This window comes from Aquarana catesbeiana, linkage group LG07, assembly GCF_042186555.1.
Source record: "Aquarana catesbeiana isolate 2022-GZ linkage group LG07, ASM4218655v1, whole genome shotgun sequence".
Taxonomy (NCBI): Eukaryota; Metazoa; Chordata; class Amphibia; order Anura; family Ranidae; genus Aquarana; species Aquarana catesbeiana.
The window spans coordinates 37111436-37132732 of NC_133330.1; the positions used below are offsets into that span (position 1 = coordinate 37111436).

Consider the following 21297-nt stretch of genomic DNA (forward strand, 5'->3'; position numbering starts at 1 on the left):
TCTAGATGATGGGTGCAGCTACAGATCTCATTCAGATATCTTCTTTTCCTCTGGCGATTCCCTGCACTGTAAAAACAATAAGGCTACTTTCACACTGAGGCGTTGCAAAACCGCGGTAAAAGCGATAAGCGTTATGACCGCATTTTTGCCGCGTTTTTAATCGCGTTTTTATAGCGTTTTTTTAAGCGTTAGCGTCAGCAAACCTGACCATGTGACCATGCGGTCATGTGATCTTCCCCACAGTTTCTGGGCGGTTTTAAAGCGGTATTACTGCGGTTTTACAGCGTTTCCCATTCATTTCAATTGGGATAGACGTTTTTACAGCGCTATTTTATGCGCCCCAAGGATGCTACAAAAAAGCTGTTTGCAGGATTTTTTCCAACGCACAGCCAGCACAACGCCTCAGTGTGAAAGGTTACACTGAGATATATGGGGGGCGTTTTTCATGCAGTATTTAGGCGGTAATTTTAGCGCTAAAACGCCTGAAAAACGTCTCAGTGTGAAAGGGGCCGTGGCTGTTCAGCCACTTGATTGTTTTTATAGGCGGCGAGATGGGACATTTCCCACCCTCATGACGCCCTCTGATGCCTCTACCGACTCGCCCGTGTGATCGGTGAGCCGGAGTATGAATCGGCTGACGGCGGCTGTTTACCATAGAGCTGATGATCCCTATGACCTTCGGAGGCTGGGCGTGATGTTATGATGTCACCCGAGATTGTGTTTTTTTGTTTTTTTTTAGGCTTTCCAGCCTAGAGGCGAGATCTGGGGACTTATAGACTCCAGCTCTCGCTGTAAAGAGGACCTGTCATTCCCTATACCTATTACAAGGGATGTTTACATAGGAATAAAAGTGATTAAAAAAATGTAAAGGGAAAGTGTCAAAATATAAAAATAAACATAAAATGAACAATAATAAAAAAATATTAAAATTGCCCCTGTCCCCGTGTGCTCACTCGCAGAAGTGAACGCATACGTACATCGTGCCCGCATATGTAAACTGAATTCAAACCACACATGTGAGGTATCGTCGCGAACATTAGAGCAAGAGAAATAATTCTAGCCCAAGACCTCCTCCGTAACTCTAAACTGGTAACCTGTAAAAAAAAAAAACGAAAAGCGTGCCTATGAAGATTTTTAAGTACCGAAGTTTGGCACCATTCCACGAGTGTGCGCAATTTTAAAATGTGACATGTTAGGTATCTATTTACTCGGCGTAACATCATCCTTCACATTATGCTAAAAAATTCTGCTAACGTTTTTTTTTTCAATTTATGAAGCAGTTTTTTCCCAAAAATTGAAAAATTGCTGCACGAATGCTGTGTGACATAAAACGTTGCAATGACCACCATTTTATTTCCTAGGGTCTCTGCTAAAAAAACATACGATAATGTTTGGGGGTTCTGAGTAATTGTCTAGCAAAACAATTATACATTTTTCGTGTAGGATAGAAGTGTCAGAATTGGCCTGGGTGGCAAGTGGTTAAGGTAAGTCTGTCATATGAGGTGCATACTAGCACATTATGATATTATCCTGCAGGGGCCCAACTTTTATTTTACGTTTATTACCGCTTTAACTTCAGTAGAGACCAATCAGGTCTCCTGCCTTGTGCTGTGTGCACAGCCTATTGCATTAGGGTGTGCACCCCAAAACTCAAACACACATTCCTTTCTCTGCAGCTTCAGCTGCACTGGACGGTGAATGAATAGGAAATGCTCTGTGCTGAGCAGCTTCCTGTTCATTAACGAACTGAAGCATAGTAAACTCATTTTACTATGCTTCAGTTATGAGTGGACACAGTGAGTGAGTGTATTAATTTAGAAAAGGAAGATGCCAACATGGGGGGGGGAGCCCTGGCATTAGGGGGAGTCGGCACTGCACAGAGTGATTAGGGTGTGCCCAGGCACACCTGGCACCCCCCCCTGCGCACATCCATGGCAGTATGGCAGAGCTGTGTAAAATCTCAGGATTGGCTGGACAAGAATACATATCCATTAGATGTAAAAGAAACCTATAGCTGTTTGTTCAGCTTTAAGGCCTGGGAACGATAAACATTCACCCTTTACAGCATTGCCGCATCTACAAATAAACTCCGCTGCTTCGCGGAAGAGAGTGAATCTCGCAGCCTCATTAAGCGCCGAGCAGAACAGGCAACATCTGTGCATCCTGATAGTGAACTTAACCTCTATGGGCAACCTGCATCTTCGTGTTATCATAGCAACCCCCCCCAAACCCCCTCCCTTCGCTCAGATCCTTGTTGCTTTCACGGCCATGAGACTCCTACAATTAATTGGAATAATGGGAGAAAGTTGCAGGGAGGTAAGAGAGAGATAGAGATAGAAAAAAAAAATCCTTCATCACACTCACCGTTCGAAGCTGTGAAATCAATGGCAACTGTGAAGTTTAATTGCGTCCTAGAAGAAAAAAAAAAAAAGAAACAAGTAAAAGTAATTGCGGATTCTTCTCCCACCTCGTGTACTATCTGTGATGTGATGGCTGGATAATTTGCCAGGTTCTCCCCTGCTACTCCCTGAATGTAATTTCAATGATAGATAGAAGTATGGGACTCCTCCATAGTGTATTAAATGAACTTCAGCTGGCAGAGCCTCACTGAACAGATTGCTGCCGCTGCTCTTCGCTGTATAGCGTAACGGTAGCCACGGCGGGATTACAAGACTTAACATGATTCATGCTCCCGCTTACAGAGTTATTTAGTTAACAAGTTTAAAAAAAAAAAAAAGAGACACATGTCCCTCAAGTCCATCCCTTCACAACCCCAGCAGTCTTGATCCTGAGCAGTGGTCTTCAAACTATGGCCCACAGGCTGGATATGGCCCTTTGCTTGCCTTTATCTAGTCCCATTGGGCACTATTCCTCCCACTGATATGAAGCACTATTCCTCCCACTGACACTAACAATAAGACACCATTCTTTTTGCAGACACCAAAAGTGAGGCATTATTCTTCCCACTGACACCAACAATGGGGCGCTATTTCTCCCACTGACATCAATCATGTGGCACTACTCCCAATGATAGCAACAATGGCACACCATTCCTCCCACTGACATTAATGATGGGATGCTATTCCTCCCTCTGATACCAATAAAGCGTGATTCCTCCCACTGATACCAAAGATGGGTCACTATTCCTCCTACTAATACCAGTGATAGGGCACTATTCCTCCCACAATTACAATGACGGGACAATATTCCTCCCAGTGATACCAGCAATGGGGCACTATTCCTTCCACTAATGCTAATATTAGGGCACTATTCCTCCCACTAATACCAATAAAAGGGCACTATTCCTTCCACTATTACCAATGAAAGGGCACTATTCCTGCGACTAATACCAATGATGGGGCACTATTTCTCTCACTATTAATAATGACGGGGCACTTTTCCTCCTACTAATATCATTGATGTATCCCCTGAAGAAGTCACGTGATCGGTGACGTCACGCGTAGGGACGGAATAGGCTTGTTTTTGGTTTACCTTCCTTGCTGAATACATTGCGAGCTCGCTGCTCGTAGGATATCATGCTGTATGAAAATAACTGCTAATGTGAGTACTCTGTATATTGCATATGTGAATAAAGTGACCCTAAAGAAACATACTTCACTATCTGGGTACCTTGTCCTATATTTTACATACACTGGAGACATGATGTGGAGGAGGAGCTAGGAGCCGCACTGTCCTAGGACCCCAGTTAGGACCACTACTAGACATATCCCAGCCCCCAATAAGATCCTGTAGAGTCAGCAAGTCCGGACGCAGAGACGCAGGAAAGACCCAAGACTCCGGGAGTTAACAACTTATATGCGGTTGACCTAGCACGGCTAGGTAAGGGGCCATTACCTACACTAGTGCATGCTGCATGAAGAGGACATAGAGTGTCTGATCTGCATAGCAACACCCCACTGTCATTCGATTATTGTGTTTGAGCACTGGTTTTGAACACCATTCATTCATTTTTTTTGGACACTTGAATTACTAATTTACTTTTGACACTAACAAATAGAGTGGGTTTAACTACTCACGTTAACCATCCACACAATACTTGCACTGTCGCACTGGTCGCAACACGAGGATCAGGCGACCATATCTCCTTTCTTGTTTGTTTCACTTGATGTTTGTTTGTTTCACTTGATATATGATTTGTTTATTGTATTGCCCCATTTTTTGCACTTTAGTATATGTACAAGTTTGATCTTCTTATTTAAAACACAAGAGCACGAGCACTTTGGATATATTGTACTGTAATATTTTAACACATGCAGTAATTGGGTTTTTATCTATATATATATTTTTTCACTTTGTGATCAACATATGCATCAGTGTTTATATTTATAAAAGCAAAAGCAAATTTTTGTTATTTTTTTTGTTATTCAGTAGACTGCACAGCCTCCCTTGGCGTTTCTTTTCCCCATAGAGAAACCTACTCTGCTGCTGTACTCGCTCTATACAGTTTTGCTGTGAGGTTCCTGCTGGGAGCCAATGTCAATCAACACGGGATAAATCAATTTGGACTCTTATTATTTGGTCTGGCGCTCCTTCTGGTACAGGTTTTCTTTTTAATCAACACAGGAGGATTGGGCAGGATAAACTGGCTATGGAGATACAGGCATGCCATGCATTGGCACAGCCTCCTATACTTCCATCATCAGTCTGACACGCCCCCTGCACAGTGCTCCAATCAACATCTGCAATTAACGGCTGCTCCATGAACAGTGCTGTCAACTGGGCCACTGTGCAGGGGGGAGTCGGACTGATGGACACCCTGGCTCTTTGTTGAGCAGCGGTCCAACTCTCCAATGTGCTGCCAGCACTGAGAATTTTAACCCTTGCTGCAGCAAACTAATACGATAAAAAAAAAAAAAAGAAAGAAAAAACAGACAACACCAGCATAGATCTGCTTGTGTGCTTAGCATGGGGGAAAAAAGACAGAAATTAAGCAGAACTGGCAGGTTAAACGGGTATTTTAGAGCAAATATAAAAAAATTTGGTAAGGTTTACCAAAAACAACATAGAAACACAGGCACACATACAGGATTTGAATTTGTGACGTAACATATGCTTTAAAACCCAATTGAAGGTTCATTTTTTATGACTTCAATGCTGCATAAAAACAGTAATAAATGTGGGCATTTTTAAAATAGATTTTTTTAAATGTACTAGAGGTGCTGCAGCACAAACCGCTGCTCAACGGGGTATAGCAGTCAAGGACTCTATCAGTCTGACACGCCCCCTGCACAGTGCACCAATCAACAGCTTTCTGAGTAGTGCCGTCTACTGGACCACTGCGCAAGAAAAGAAGGGGGAGGGGAAGTTATCTGGCTTGCTGGAGACTTCTTAACTGTGTGTTAAATTGGTTGTAAACCTCTGACATGAAACATGAACAAAGGACATCCTTCTACACTGTGTACCTGTCTCTATTTAAAGCACAGAGTGCCATTTCTCTTTACTTCCCCATCTTCTGTTATCTGCATGAATCACTTCTGACAGCTTTTCCAACTATAGGAAATAAAATGTTGAAGGAGTAGGAGAGCTCCAGCACGCAGCCTGTGATTGACAGTCACAGCTTTGAATGTTCCTCTTATACTGAAAGGAGGGGGGTGTACCTTCCGTTGAATCAGGGCTCAGAGCTCTCTTCACTGAGCTCTGCAGTGTGAGATTTCAGATCCCTGCCCCCTGCTGTTCAGAGATGAAAGATGCTGTGTAAAATGTTTGTTTTGAAAGGCTGAAGAAAAGAGAGGGCTGCAGATCAACAGATACAACCTATGTAGGAGGATTTGTTTCATCTCTGTGTATCACCTGATGCCAGTCATTTAATTCGGTATATGTAAGGGGTTTAAACCACTTTAGGCAGCATACTGACTCTCAAGTCTGCTGCCACAACAAATACGGTAATTTGAACCCTTGCTGCAGCAAACTAGTAAAATAAAAAATGCCAATGTTCATTATTGTTAATGCAGGGTGACTACATTACAGTAATAATAAAAAAAAGGAACCTTCAATTTGGCTTTAACGAACTGCATAATGGTTTTGTAGATACTTGGTGATTTATTATGGTCAATGCTAAATAATAAAAATGCTAAAAATATTGTTGTATCTTTTTTTTTTTACACAGATAAATATTCTAATTTTTCAAATGATTTCCTCTGATTCTCATTCTTGTTCACAGAGCTCAATAGCTCAAGTTGCGATTGAGATTCTCAAGTGATGAATTAGAGGAGTGACTCCTCCCTTATCAGACAACTGCAGCTTTTTTATCATGTTTATAAAGGAGGTACAAACTTTAATTTACAGCACAAAGATGACACTTACCCTCCTTTGATGTAATCGACAAATGTATATTCAGATTCAGCCTTGAAAGACAAAAGTGTCACCTGTGAGACAGTAATTAATGAATAATTAAAAAATAGACAGTGACAGAAATATATGGTTATCATTATATATAATTAAAATATATATATCACACCGCAGGGTTAGAGATAGTCAAAGGGATGAAGCTAAGGGAAAAATAATACTGAGAGTATGATATAGGCCCCCTAACCTCAGGGAGGAGGGGGAGAAGAATCTCCTATCACAAGTTGGATTAGTAGCAAGGATGGGAAGTGTTATCATAATGGGGGATTTTATTTATCCAGATATAGACTGGGCGGAGGGAACCGCGCATTCATCTAAGGCTCGCCAGTTCCTAAATGTCTTGCAGGAGAATTTTTTGGGTCAGATGGTAGACGCACCAACTAGAAATAAAGCGTTACTGGATCTAAGATTACCTACAATACAGACCTGATCACAGATGTGGAAATACGGGGAAATTTAGGAAACAGCGATCACATGTCAATTGGCTTCAGTATAAACACACAAATAGGAAACGTAAGGGGAATACAAAGACACTGAATTTCAAAAGAGCCAACTTCCCTAAACTACGAACCTTGCTAGAAGGCATGAATTGGGATAAAATCTTAGGAACAAAGAACACGGATATGATATGGGTTTGCTTTAAGAGCATATTAAATAAGGGAATTAGCCAATGCATCCCATTGGGTAATACATTTAAAAGAGCGAACAAAAGTCCTGGATGGCTTAACTCCAATGTAAAAATGCATATAAAAGCAAAGGAGAAGGCCTTCAAAAAATACAAGGTTGAGGGATCCTCATCAGCATATAGACTTTATAAAGAATGCAACAAGAAATGTAAGGGTGCAATTAGGGCGGCTAAGATAGAACACGTAAGACACATAGCGGAGGAGAGCAAAAAAAAATCCCAAGAAATTCTTTAAGTATGTAAAGATGGGGAGATGGCGAAGGTATTGAATTTATTCTTCTCCTCAGTCTTCACGAGGGAATCGGGGGGCTACAGTAACCAAAACCGCAGTGTTTATCCTCATGACAAATTACAGGAAGCACCTCCATGGTTAACAGAGGACAGAATTAAAATTAGACTTGGGAAACTTAACATTAATAAATCACTGGGACCAGATGGCTTGCATCCAAGGGTACTTAGGGAACTCAGTCAAGTAATTGCCAGACCATTGTTCCTAATTTTTACTGACAGTATACTGACTGGAATGGTACCAGGTGATTGGAGAAAGGCCAATGTAGCATCAATATTTAAAAAGGGCCCAAAATACATCCCTGGGAATTACAGACCAGTTAGCCTAACATCAATAGTATGCAAGCTCTTGGAGGGGATGATAAGGGACTATATACAAGATTTTAATAACGGTATCATTAGCAGTAATCAGCATGGATTCATGAAGAATCGTTCTTGCCAAACCAATTTATTAACCTTCTATGAGGAGGTGAGTTGCCATCTAGATAAAGGAAGGCCTGTAGACGTGGTGTATCTGGATTTTGCAAAAGCATTTGATACAGTTACCCATAAAAATTTACTGTACAAAATAAGGTCCGTTGGCATGGACCATAGGGTGAGTACATGGATTGAAAACTGGCTACAAGGGCGAGTTCAGAGGGTGGTGATAAATGGGGAGTAGTCGGAATGGTCAGGGGTGGGTAGTGGGGTCCCCCAGGGTTCTGTGCTGGGACCAATCCTGTTTATTTTGTTCATAAATGACCCGGAGGATGGGATAAACAGTTCAATCTCTGAATTTGCGGACGATACTAAGCTAAGCAGGGCAATAACTTCTCCGCAGGATGTGGAAACCTTGCAAAAAGATCTGAACAAATTAATTGGGTGGGCAACTACATGGCAAATGAGATTCAATGTAGAAAAATTTAAAATAATGCATTTGGGTGACAAAAATATGAATGCAATCTAAACTGGGTGAGAACCTCTGGGGGAATCTGTGATGGAAAAGGACCCGGGAGTCCTAGTAGATGATAGGCCCCAGCAATGACATGCAATGCTAAGCTGCTGCTAACAAAGCAAACAGAATATTGGCATGCATTAAAAAGGGGATCAACCCCAGAGATAAAACGATAATTCTCCCGCTCTACAAGACTCTGGTCCAGCCGCACTTAGAGTATGCTGTCCAGTTCTGGGCACCAGTCCTCAGGAAGGATGTACTGGAAATGGAGCGAGCACAAAAAAGGGCAACAAAGCTAATAAAGGGTCTCGAGGATATTGGTTATGAAGAAAGGTTGTGAGCACTGAACTTATTCTCTCTGGAGAAGACACGCTTGAGAGGGGAAATGATTTCAATTTACAAATACCGTACTGGTGACCCCACAATAGGGATAAAACTTTTTCATGGAAAGGAGTTTAACAAGACTCGTGGCCACTCATTAAAATTAGAAGAAAATAGGTTTAACTTTAAACTACATAGAGGGTTCTTTACTGTAAGAGCGGCAAGGATGTGGACTTCCCTTCCACAGGCGGTGGTCTCAGCGGGGGGGCCATCGATGGTTTCAAAAAACTATTAGATAAGCACCTGAACGACCACAACATACAGGGATATATAATGTAATACTGACATATAATCACACACATAGGTTGGACTTGATGGACTTGTGTCTTTTTTCAACCTCAAATACTATGTAACTATGGATATAACAAGGGCGGGTTAGAGCATCTGTTGGGTTTTATGGCTTTAACTGTCCTTATGGCCAGCATTTACCCTCCCTTAAGGGCAGGACATGTGGTGATCACAAATCTCACAACAAAGAATACCAACAACAAAAAGGGACACATTTTTGATAGCTTGGAGAAGGGTTAGAACTTATTAGAACTTATTAAAATGTTTATATTGCTTACATCAAGAACCTTATCAGAGTACTCATCAGAGCTCCCCTTACATCAGGTTCTCTATCTGAGTCTCCCATTACATCAGGTTCCCCACCCAAGTCCCCTCCTCTACATAAGGTTCTTCATCTGAGTCCCCCATTACATCAGAGTTCCCCCTTACATTAATGTCACTATCAGAGTCCTTCCTTACATTAGAGTTCCCATTAAAGTCTCCCCTTACATCAGGGTCCCCATCAGAGTTCCCCCTTAAATTCGTGTCACTATCAGAGTCCTTCCTTACATTAGTGAAGAAATCTCATCAGCACACCAAGAATTCCTCGAAAGGGTAAAAGCTTTATTATGTGCTCACCTCCCATGATGAAGGGGGGGGGTGGCCCTCGAAACGTTGCTGTATATTTATCATGTGACCACAGAATAAAGCTTTGGACCCTTGTAAGGAATCCTTGGTGTGCTGATGATATTTTCTTCACTTCCTTACATCAGGGTTCCCATTAGAGCCTCCCCTAACATTAGGGTCCCCATTAGAGCCCCCCCTTACATTAGTGTCACTATCAAAGCCCTTCCTTACATTAGTGTCACTATCAAAGCCCTTCCTTACATTAGGGTTCCCATCTGAGTCCCCCCTTACAATAGGGTCTCCTTTAGCGTCCCCCCTTACATTAGTGTCTCTATCGGAGTCCTTCCTTACACCAGGGTTCCCATTAGAATCTCCCTTTACATCAGGGTTCCCATCAAAGCCCCCCTTACATCAGGGTCCCCATCAGATTCTCCCCTTATATCGGGTTACCCATCCGAGACCCCCATTACATCCGGGTTACCAATCAAAGTCCCTCTTTAAATCATGGTCCCCATTAGAGTCTCCCCTTACACCATAGTCCCCATCAAAGTCTCTCCTTACATCAGGGTTCCCATCAGAGTCCCCCTTACATCAGGGTCTCCATCAGATTCTCCCCTTACATCAGGGTCCCCATCAGATTCTCCCATTACATCGGGTTACCCATCAGAGTCCCCTATTACATCAGGGTTACTAATCAAAGTCCTCCCTTATATCATGGTCCCAATTAGAGTCTCCCCTTACACCATAGTTCCCATCAGAGTCTCTCCTTACATCAGGGTTCCCATCAGAGTCCCCCTTACATCAGGGTCTCCATCAGATTCTCCCCTTACATTGGGTTACCCATCAGAGTCCCCTATTACATCAAGGTTACCTATCAAAGTCCCCCCTTACATCAGGGTTCCCATCAGAGTCCCCCTTACATCAGGGTCCCCATCAGATTTTCCCCATACATCAGGGTCCCCATCAGAATCCCCCCTTTACATTATGGTCCCCTTCAGAGTTCCCCCTTACATTAGAACCCCTGCTTACCTTAATCAGTGCACATTGAGGATACAGCACTGACCTTAGCTGGGGGCTGGATAAAATCTAGCGGGCTGGATGTGGCCCAAGGGCCATAGTTTGGTGATCCCTGGGTCAGAGTAAGAGAGCATCTTACACTGTCTATTACTTTTGCTTTCTATCGCTTATTCACGCAAGCAAAACTATTAACACAGCTTTAAGTTATCACTGGAGTATCGGTCCGCTTTAATAGGCATCATCAATTTTGTAGTCCTACCGACATCCAAACAAGATAAATAACTGCGGCGCCCAGCTTGTGGTAGGCAGTAATCTGCTTGAGGTCACTGATTTGGTATAGACATAGCTCAGGTCCATTAGGAGCTCACTCACCGTCCCGGAGTTGATATATTTCTTCTTTTTGCACTTCTTTTTTGGATTTAATACCTAAGACAAAGGAATGACAAGTCAAGGATGTCCCTCCTGTTACTGACAAACAGAGCCCCATTCATCTTCATTAGCGCAGCTAGTTGCACATTCATCACCGAGAAAGAGAGCTCCATTCTGGTAGCCCTCTGGACTCGCCGTCACAATTAAAATGACACATGTAGAAATGTGTTGTACACACACGGAATAATGGCTGTGCCAGGAGATGGGGGGGCGAGGTGAGACAGCCAGACTAATGATAACTATTCCAGCACCTGTATATCTCTATAGTCACTCGCCACGAGGAGCTACAGAACAAAAGAGGAGCTCTGGAATCATAAATATTACATTAAATGTATTAACTAAGCGGCTTGTTCCCGTTTTAGGTTGCATCAAAGACCCCGCGCCGTTATATCCTTGGGGCACAAATAGTCTTTATGATGCATAATCAGTTGGAGAAGTTGAGACATTTTTTTCTATATATGAGAGGTCAGGTAGGCAGTTTTAAAATGCAGCTTGTTTTCCACGTTTTTAAAAAAAAGTATACCTTTATATTTTTGAACGGTGGCATAATTAAAAACCACAGGGTTCTGCTGCAAAACGTGACCCTAGGCAGCTTGATATCTCCATGCTATTAAAACGTATCTACAGCCGAAATGATATATTTTTTCTTTTTGGAGAAGGAGAGAATAGGTAAAACCTCAAATTTTTTTTTGTCACAATGGGGAGATTTCTCTATGCTTCCTGACCCACATATACATCAGGAAGTGAAAAAAAACTCTACAAAGTTAGGGGAAATGCCCCTTGGAAGATTTCCTTTCACTTCCTGTTACGGGGATAACTGTAATGCCGTGTACACACGGGCAGACTTTTCGGCAACAAAGGTCCGACTGTCTTTCCGACAGACTTTCGACGGAGCTACAACGGACTTTTGATGGACTTTCTAACAAGCGGACTTGCCTACACACGATCACACCAAAGTCCGACGGATTTGTACGTGATGACGTACGACCGGACTAAAATAAGGAAGTTGATAGCCAGTAGCCAATAGCTGCCCTAGCGTCGGTTTTCGTCCGTCGGACTAGCATACAGACGAGCGGATTTTTTGACCGGACTCGAGTCCGTCGGAAATATTTGAAGCATGTTCCAAATCTAAACTCCATCAGATATTCGACAGGAAAAAGTCAGCTGTAGGTCCGATGGAGCCCACACACGGTCGAATTGTCCGACGGATTCGGACAGTCCGGTCGAAAAGTTCGCCCGTGTGCACACGGCATTAGGCTTTGTTACACTTGTGGTGGGGAATGGTGGGGGGTGAGATGGTGGGGGGTGAGGGGGTGGGGGGCTGGGGCATTGGGGCACAAAAATAGGCAACTGATCTGTGGTTTTACCCCCTCCGACCAAACCCCTTTAAGCTGCAAAGGTAACCAGACTGGGATATACACATACAAAAAATGAGGCTCTGCAGCCATTCATAGGAAACCTTGTATTTTATAAGAGAATACAATGCTTTCTTTCATTGGCTGAGGTGGAGAGGTAGGCAGATGATGTCACTATCTCCAACTCAGAAAATCACAGGAAGCCTTGTATTCATCCATAAAATACAAAGCATCCTGTTAAAGGCTGAGCATTGCTCAGCCTAACTCAATTTTGTTCTGGGAACCCCTTACTGCTGCCAGAACACAGCGCTGTATACTATACGTAGTTGATGCTACATACAGTTTATGCAGAGCTTATACAGAGCTGACAGCAGTTGCATTCATTAGTAAAGGAAATAGTTTATAAAGTGGCAGAATACGTGGAAATAGGCTTTAATGAATCCTGATGTGGGTCCTGGGGGCTTTAGGCCCCTTTCACACTGGGGTGGTAGGGGGCGTCGGCGGTAAAACAGCGCTATCTTATTCGGCCACTAGCGGTGCGGTTTTAACCCCCCGCTGGCGGCCGAAAAAGGGTTAAAACCACTCGTACAGCGCAGCTATAGCCGCGGTATAGCCGTGCTGTCCCATTGATTTCAATGGGCAGAAGCGGTGAAGGAGCGGTGAATACACCGCTCCTTCACCGCTCCAAAGATGCAGCTCGCAGGACTTTATCACACTGAACAAACAGCGGAGGCTGTTTAGGGGCGGTTTGCAGGCTGTATTTTTAGCGCAATAACGCCTGCAAACCGCCCCAGTGTGAAAGGGGCCTTATAGAGCTTTGGTTGAGATAAAGCCTTCATCTCTGGACCCATATCTTACGTGGTAGCCAGATCTCATTATTAGTCCCAGCTGTCCACAGGCCTTTATATAAGACAAGATGCTCAGATCATATAAGATGACTGACTGATGTTTAGGGCCCTCTCAATTTCTCTGTTGTGTGACTTTGCTGCTGAGTGAAAAGGCTGAGTGCTGATTGAACACTAAAAGAGGTACAAGCACTCTCTGCTTTTTTGGAGAACTCATTAGAGGACACCCTGTTAGTTGAATTTAGGTAGTGGTTTGGTCAGATTTTTTTTTTATATATAGACTTGCTGAACAAAAAGTTTAGGATAATCCTGCTTAGACTGTTCCTGTGTGCTCCTGTCTTACATGATTTACCACTGTCAGTACCAGCTGAGCCTGCCCCCCTTACATTGTTTAACATAGGTGATGCCTACTGCCTCAACTTGATGATAAGCACCACACTCAGGACCAGATTGAATACATATCTACTCTTGGATAGACTGGGGAAGGGTTAAAACCCATCAGTTTTTTGCTGTCTTTCTCACACTAATTGTCTTAGTAACCATTGTCACTAGAACTGAAAGGGAAAATCCAAAAGTTTGAGTTGTCATTGGCAGAATAAAGGGGACATCTTCATATGAAGTCACATTATGGTAACAACAGTCTAAGAGAGGATCTCCCTTACTTTAAGAAATTTCCTCTCATTTGCTCTGATGCCTACAGGATAGGAAGTGGAAGGAAATCTCCCCAATGGGACAAATTTGCAGACAAAAACTCTAAAAAGCTTTCAACCATTCCCTGCTCTACATCATTTAAAAAGAAAAGTTTTGCTTTTAGAAATACTTTGAAATAAGCAATTGGAACAGATAGGAGAAACATTCTATACAAGTTGTGAAGTTGCCCTAAGAAATTATATTGTATACTTCTCATCAACTCTTTCCTATTTAACGGCCCAGAAAGACTCAGTGTGGAACCCTCTAAATGACTTGGGAGGCCTCATGAAGACCAGAGCCGAGAGGATGAAGCTGTGATAATACGTTTAGCTTCACTGCACAAACTCCTGTACTGCCTGAAAATAATGAGATACTGAGCTGATTAATCCTCTCATCTTTCACTTTGCTCAGATTAAACATTCTGATAATACTTTCATTGGTACCCAGCCCTCGTTCCTTGTGTCAATAACACTAGCAATGTCATGCTGTCTCGGCAAAGTCTATTTGAACAGCCACTGGAGATGTGAGCTTTTCCAGCTAAAAAGGTAATCAGGTTAGGTGTACATAGACAGCTGGAGAGCAGCTAGACACCCCAATCAGAGCCAACTACTGCTTTAAAGTTGAACTCCATGTATAGTCCAAAGGTACCCCTGTGGGGTTCCTCCTGCACCGGAAAGATTAAATGTCTAGGGTAGTGTTTCTCAACCTTTTTTTCAGTGGCGGTATCCTTTAAAGTATGCTAATCTTCAAGGCACCCCAACATGCAATGAAAAAACCCATAAATGTTACTTTTCAATGGGAAACCTGAGCCTGCGACAATCCACACAAGGGCTTTGATGAAATGAAAAGAGAAGTATGGGGTTTGGGGTTTTTGCAGATTCATACTGTCAGGGCTGGGCTCAGCCCTTCCTTCTCAAACATGGCTGCTCAGCTGTCGGCTAGCTGCCAGCTCCTTTCTCTCCACAGTGACTCACCTGTTGATGATATCTTGTTTGTCAGTCTTGCCTACTTAAGCCGTCCAGGCCAGATGATCTCTGCCTTCGCCTGGGTCACATCTCTAGAGACGCACTCCTGTGTTCCTGTTAAAGACTTGCTTGGCTGACATTCCTTCTGGCTCCAGATCCTGTTTGTTATTCTACTACGCTCATCTCTGGCTCCCTGACTTTTTTGCTTGCCTGACTATCCGTTCCGGTTCCTGAACTCTGGCTAGTTTTTGACTACATTTACTCTGTTTACCTTTTATTATTATTATTAAACAAGTGCGATTTAACTGTACTTCTGTCTCAGTCTGATTCATGGTTTCTGACACATACTCACCTAGCTGGATGCAGTATCGGTCCGATGCTGCATCTGTCCCCTGGCGCCTCTAACACTGAGAACTGAACAATCAAACACCGCCGATTGCTAGGTTCTCAAAGCTCCCTGGCATGTGGGAAGATCCCAATTCCATTGTTGCGATCTTGACCGAGCCTGGACCGGCTCTGTGACATTAGCAGACAGCGGATTTCAGCCCGCTGTCTGCTGAAAACGAGTCTCAGGTGTGCAGAACGAACTGCACTCGTGTGATCTACAGGAGAAGTACAGCCAAACAAGCTTTGGCTGTACTTCTTCTTTAACTTCACATCAGAAGCCCTCCTTCACATCAGAGGCCCCCCATCAATCAGAAGTTCGCCCATCACATCTGAAGCACCCCTATACATCAAATGCCCCTATACATGAGTCCCTCCATCACATCAGAGTTTCCCCTATATATGAAAGCCCTCAGCACATCTGCGTCACCCCTATACATCAAAGTCACCATCACATCAGAAGGCCCCCCTTCACATCATGGCCTCACTTTACATGAAGGTCCCCCCATCAATCAGAAGTCCCCCCATCACATCAGAGTCACACCTATACATCAAATGCCCCTATGCAAGGGCCTGGTTTAGATTGGGGGGACCCCCCACACCATTTTCTTTTCTTATTTTTGTATTATGGCAATGTTTTTTTTTTTACATTCAGCTGTCAGCGGGGAACCCTGCTGACAGTTGATGACTCATCTGTTGTTAAGGACACGGTAGACGACTTCCCGGCTTGCTCCTTAACAACCACTTATTCACTGGTTGTTAATAACACCGGTGGCCCCACTCCTTATAGCGGAGTTCCACCCATTTAAAAGTCAGCAGCTACAAAAAGTGTAGCTGCTGACTTTTAATAATCAGACACTCACCTGTCTTACGGTCCAGCGATGCGGGCGCACAAAGCCCCACTCCTCTCCCCCTCCTCTCCGCGGCGCCGGCATTCCAACTGCACGCTGTGAATGGCCAGGCAGTCTGGGACCTGTGACGTGTCCCAGAAAATTGCAGGAAGGGGGGTGGGAGAGGTGAACATCATTCAGGCGCTGCAGCGCCAGGGGAGGAAGTGGGAGCTGGGTGCCTGTCAAAACTGGGTACCCGCCCCCCTCCCCCCCACAAAAATGACATGCCAAATGTGGCATGTCAGGGGGTCCCCAGCACTTAAAGGGGAAGTTTCATTTTTGGATGGAACTCCGCTTTAATGCTGCAGGTACTAAACACAGCTTACACATTAGGCTAAACACGGCTAAAGGCCGGCGAAAAAAATGCTAAAACTTTTGCGTTCTTTTGTCCAGCATTTCTAAAGCAATTTTTAGCTTTCTAGTGTGCATGACGCCTAACTTTTAATCTCAACTCGCTGTTTAATCCCACCACAGGATTTTGCTTAACAAAACACTGGTTACCTCTCCTGCCCTCCCCTTTTACAGCATATGCCTGCCCACGGCGATTTGTGGGCAGGCACGCGCTTATTCACGAGCGAGGGAACCAACCAGTGGGATCTGTCAGTGTAAACAAACAGATCTCGTTCTGTCAGGGGAGGAGAAATAGATAATCTGTTCCTAGTGATTAGGAACAACAATCTCTCTCCTCCTCCAGTCAGCCCAGCCCCCATACAGTTAGAAACACCTACCAGGGAATACTTAACCCCTTGATCGCCCCCTAGTGTCAACCCCTTCCCTACCAGTGACTTTTAAACAGTAATCAGTAGCTATTTTTAGCTCTGATCGCTGTATAAATGTCACTAGTCCCAAAAAAGTGTCAAAAGTGTCCAATCTGTCTACCGCAATGTCGCAGTCCCTACAGATCACAGCCATTACTAGTAAAAAAAAATAATAATAATAAAAATGCCATACATTTTTCCCATAGATTGTACATGCTATAACTTTTGCGCAAACCAATCAATATACGCTTATTGCAATTTTTTTTACCAAAAATATATAGCAGAATACATATTGGCCTAAACTGAGGAAGAAATTTTTTTTTTTTACATATTTTGGGGGGATATTTATTATAGCAAAAAGTAAAAAATAGTTTCTTTTTTTTCAAAATTGTCGCTCTTTTTTTGTTTATACCGCAAAAAATTAAAACCACTCTATTTGTGGGAAAAAAAGAGCATAAATTTTGTTTGGGTACAACGTCGCACCACCGCGCAATTGTCAGTTAAAGCGATGCAGTGCCGTATCGCAAAAAATGGCCTGGTCATTAAGGGGACAAATCCTTCCGGTCCTTAAGCGGTTAAACTAACCCTCATATTTACATGTATTCCGTAAGTATGACTAGCACAGTCCCGGTTACTTAGTCATATGGGAGTGCTGAGACATCACAGACATGCAATAACTACAAACACAGAATTCTCACCTCGTATACGCTGAATTGACTCTGCCCTCTGGATAACTCTCTGTAGCTTGTAGTAAATTCCCCAATGAAGTCATGGCTAAAAAAAAAATAAACAGGAAAGTGAAGTCTCAGTTAGAAATACCTACAGTTAGATTTACAATGCTAGCAAGGCTTTGGAGGAGAATTCCAAATATGGATATTTTATATAAGCTTTATATGCAAAGCATTCTCTGAATGGCACCCGTGCCGAGTGATCGGCCTCCTGTGTTCACAATGCACCTCGATAGCCACTCAGCACGGGACCCGGAAGCCAGTGGAGACCACTGGCAGGGCCGGCGCTACCACTAGGCAAACTAGGCAGCCGCACTAGGGCGCACTGCTGCCTAGGGCACCCGGCCACTGGTGTTCCTATTCTCTTCTCTCTGCAGCAAGCAGCTACCATATTTATCGGCGTATAACACACACCGGTGTATAACACGCACCCCAATTTAGGAGGGAATTTTAAGGAAAAAAAAACTTTTAGGAGGGAAGTTAAAGGAAAAAAAACTTACATTTAAATGCCCATCATTGCAGCCTTCTCAGTGCAGCCTTGCCCCAGTGCAGCCATGTCAGTGCAGCCTTGTCAGTGCAGCCATGTCAGTGCAGCCTTGTCAGTGCAGCCTTGCCAGTGCAGCCTTCCCCAGTGCAGCCATGTCAGTGCAGCCATGTCAGTGCAGCCTTCCCCAGTGCAGCCTTCCCCAGTGCAGCCTTGTCAGTGCAGCCTTCCTCAGTGCAGCCTTCGTCAGTGCAGCCTTCCCCAGTGCAGCCTGGTCAGTGCAGCCTTCCCCAGTGCAGCCTTCCCCAGTGCAGCCTGGTCAGTGCAGCCTTCCCCAGTGCAGCCTGGTCAGTGCAGCCTTCCCCAGTGCAGCCTCGCATCTCGTGATCTTTCAAAATCGCCGACCGCGATTTGAAAATGGCGCCGCCGGCGCCGAAATACACAGAGCCGGTCCTCGGCTCTTCTCGGCGGCTCTCGTTTACTTTCAGCTCCACTCGTAGTCCCGAGCGGAGCTATCCGAACCTAGCCGAGTACACTTGGCTAGGTTCGGGCGGCGCTCGAGTGAAGACGAAAGTGGCCGAGAAGAGCCAAGGACCGGCACTGTGTATTTCGGCGCCGGCGGCGCCATTTTCAAATCGCGGTCGGCGATTTTGAAAATCTGGCAGCTCCGGATCGCAGGGGATCGGCGTATAACACGCACCCGCGATTTCCCCCTAATTTTAAGGGTTAAAAAGTGCGTGTTATACGTCGATAAATACGGTAAGTCTCAGCATCAGCAGTCAGCTTCCGCTCTGTTCGCACATAGTGTTCCGGCTCCCGAATGAATGGAAGCAAGCAAACATTCATTGATGGGCACTGGTAGGCTGCATTGATGGGCGCTGGTGAGGCTGCATTTGATGGGCGCTGGTGAGGCTGCATTTGATGGGTGCTGGTGAGGCTGCAATTGATGGGCGCTGGTGAGGCTGCATTAATGGGCGCTGGTGAGGCTGCATTTGATGGGCGCTGGTGAGGCTGCATTAATGGGCGCTGGTGAGGCTGCAATTGATGGGCGCTGGTGAGGCTGCAATTGATGGGCACTGGTGAGGCTGCATTTGATGGGCACTGGTGAGGCTGCAACTGATGGGCGCTGGTGAGGCTGCATTAATGGGCGCTGGTGAGGCAGCAATTGATGGGCGCTGGTGAGGCTGCATTTGATGGGCGCTGGTGAGGCTGCAATTGATGGGCACTGGTGAGGCTGCATTGATGGGCGCTTCATTAAAAAGGTGGGGTATGCATGGGCAGGGCAAAGAGGGTGGAGTGAAGGGGGATTGGCAAAATGAGGTTTCGCCTAGGGTGTCAAAAATCCTTGCACCAGCCCTGACCACTGGAGTAGCGGTGTCCAGCTTCCACGCTGGTGAGGCTGCATTTATGGGCGCTGGTGAGGCTGCATTGTCGGGCGCTGGTGAGGCTGCATTTGATGGGCGCTTCATTAAAAAGGTGGGGTATGCATGGGCAGGGCAAAGAGGGTGGAGTGAAGGGGGGGTGGCAAAATGAGGTTCACCTAGGGTGTCAAAAATCCTTGCACCAGCCTTGACCACTGGAGTAGCGGTGTCCAGCTTCCACAGGGATCCCACAGGAATGATATACAGTATGCATAGTTACATTGCTGGATCAATATAACTATATTATATAAAAATACATATACAAAATAAATATATGTATAAAATGCTATGTTTGAACTAGATGAACCCTTTGTGACCAGAGGTCACTGAAGCTGGATGCCCAGATCAAATTTAGCAGTGTTGGCATGCATCAGTTAACATGACAAATAACTCTTATGATTATTTTGCCAACCTAAATAATTTTACCTTTGGACATATACAACTTTCATTTGGTGCCCTTGTTTAATAAATTCCCCGCTTGGCTATTAGATTATATACGGACACAAATATTAAACAAAAATGCATAAATCAATGCATTGTATATGCTGTAATACACTGTGACAGTTTGCTGGCCTCAATCATCACTTTGCCTTCTGGTGTTAGCTTTAAGAAGAAGCATGCTTGTTGGTAAATAAACCTCATGTGATCATCAAGATTGGCTGCCAAGAAGATTGTATAATCCTGAACTATTCCGATTAGTTCCTAAGTGCCGGTTCACACTAGACGCGGCACGACTTGCAGGTCGCCTCACCGAGGCGACCTGCACACGACTGCCGGGGCGACTTGCAAGACGACTTCTGTATAGAAGTCTATGCAAGTCGCCCCCAAAGTAGTACAGGAACCTTTCTTCTAAGTCGGAGCGACTTGCGTCGCTCCGATTAGAACGGTTCCATTGTACAGAACGGGAGGCGACTTGTCAGGCGGCTAGGTCGCCTGACAAGTCGCCCCCGTGTGAACCGAGCCTAAGGCCTCATGCACACGAGACGCTGTTAAACTCGTGTTCAGAGGCAGTTGGACACTTTTTTCAACTGCCCCTGAACCCATTCCATGTTATCCTATGTGTCCATGTACACAGTCTAGTTTTTTGGCGTTTTTAGGCAGTTGCGTTTAACCTTGTTTTTCCAGAAGCAAAAAAATGGGTTCAGATGCAAAAGTTTTCCACGTTTCAGACGGCAAACTCAGCTAAACGCGGCTAAACGCCGATACCGCGTTTAGCCGCGTTTAGCCGCGTTTGCGTTTATAAGTGTTTTTTACAACCCAAATTTGGGGCCCCATATCTCAGGGCCACTTGGTGATAGGAACCCCAAATTTGGTGTGCTAACACAGTTGGACTAACAATATAACATATCCAAATTTGGGGTTTCTAGCACCAAGTAGCCCCGAAATATGGGGCCCCAAATTCGGGTCATAAAATGTCATTCTCTGCTGCAGAAAAGTCCTTATCATTTTGCGACCCGATTTTGGGACCCCATATCTCGGCGCCACTTGGTGCTAGGAACCCCAAATATGGTGTGCTAATACAGTTGGACTAACAATATAACATATCCAAATTTGGGGTTTCTAGCACCAAGTAGCCCCGAAATATGGGGCCCCAAATTCGGGTCATAAAATGTCATTCTCTGCTCTGCAGACGCTTCTAGACGCAAACGCGGCTTACAAACGTGGCAAAACGGACATTTCTAAACGCCGGTTTCAGCTTTTAAAAACATGTGTTCAGCAGAGTTTGCACCGGCATCTCGTGTGCATGAGGCCTAATCAGCAGTGTAAGACCTGGAACTGTCAA

The 21297-nt window shown here is 44.5% G+C and overlaps 1 protein-coding gene across 1 annotated transcript in view; it reads right to left on the minus strand.

Moving 5' to 3' along the window:
• CPNE9 (copine family member 9) overlaps positions 1-21297 on the minus strand; it is a 468155-nt gene that overhangs the window by 62570 nt on the left and 384288 nt on the right. Inside the window, exons 13-16 of the mRNA XM_073591994.1 lie at positions 17580-17655; positions 10938-10991; positions 6325-6386; positions 2365-2411 (exon numbers count right to left, since the gene is read on the minus strand). Of these exons, the coding sequence (XP_073448095.1) occupies positions 2365-2411; positions 6325-6386; positions 10938-10991; positions 17580-17655 (239 nt within the window). The remainder of the gene's footprint in view (positions 1-2364; positions 2412-6324; positions 6387-10937; positions 10992-17579; positions 17656-21297) is intronic.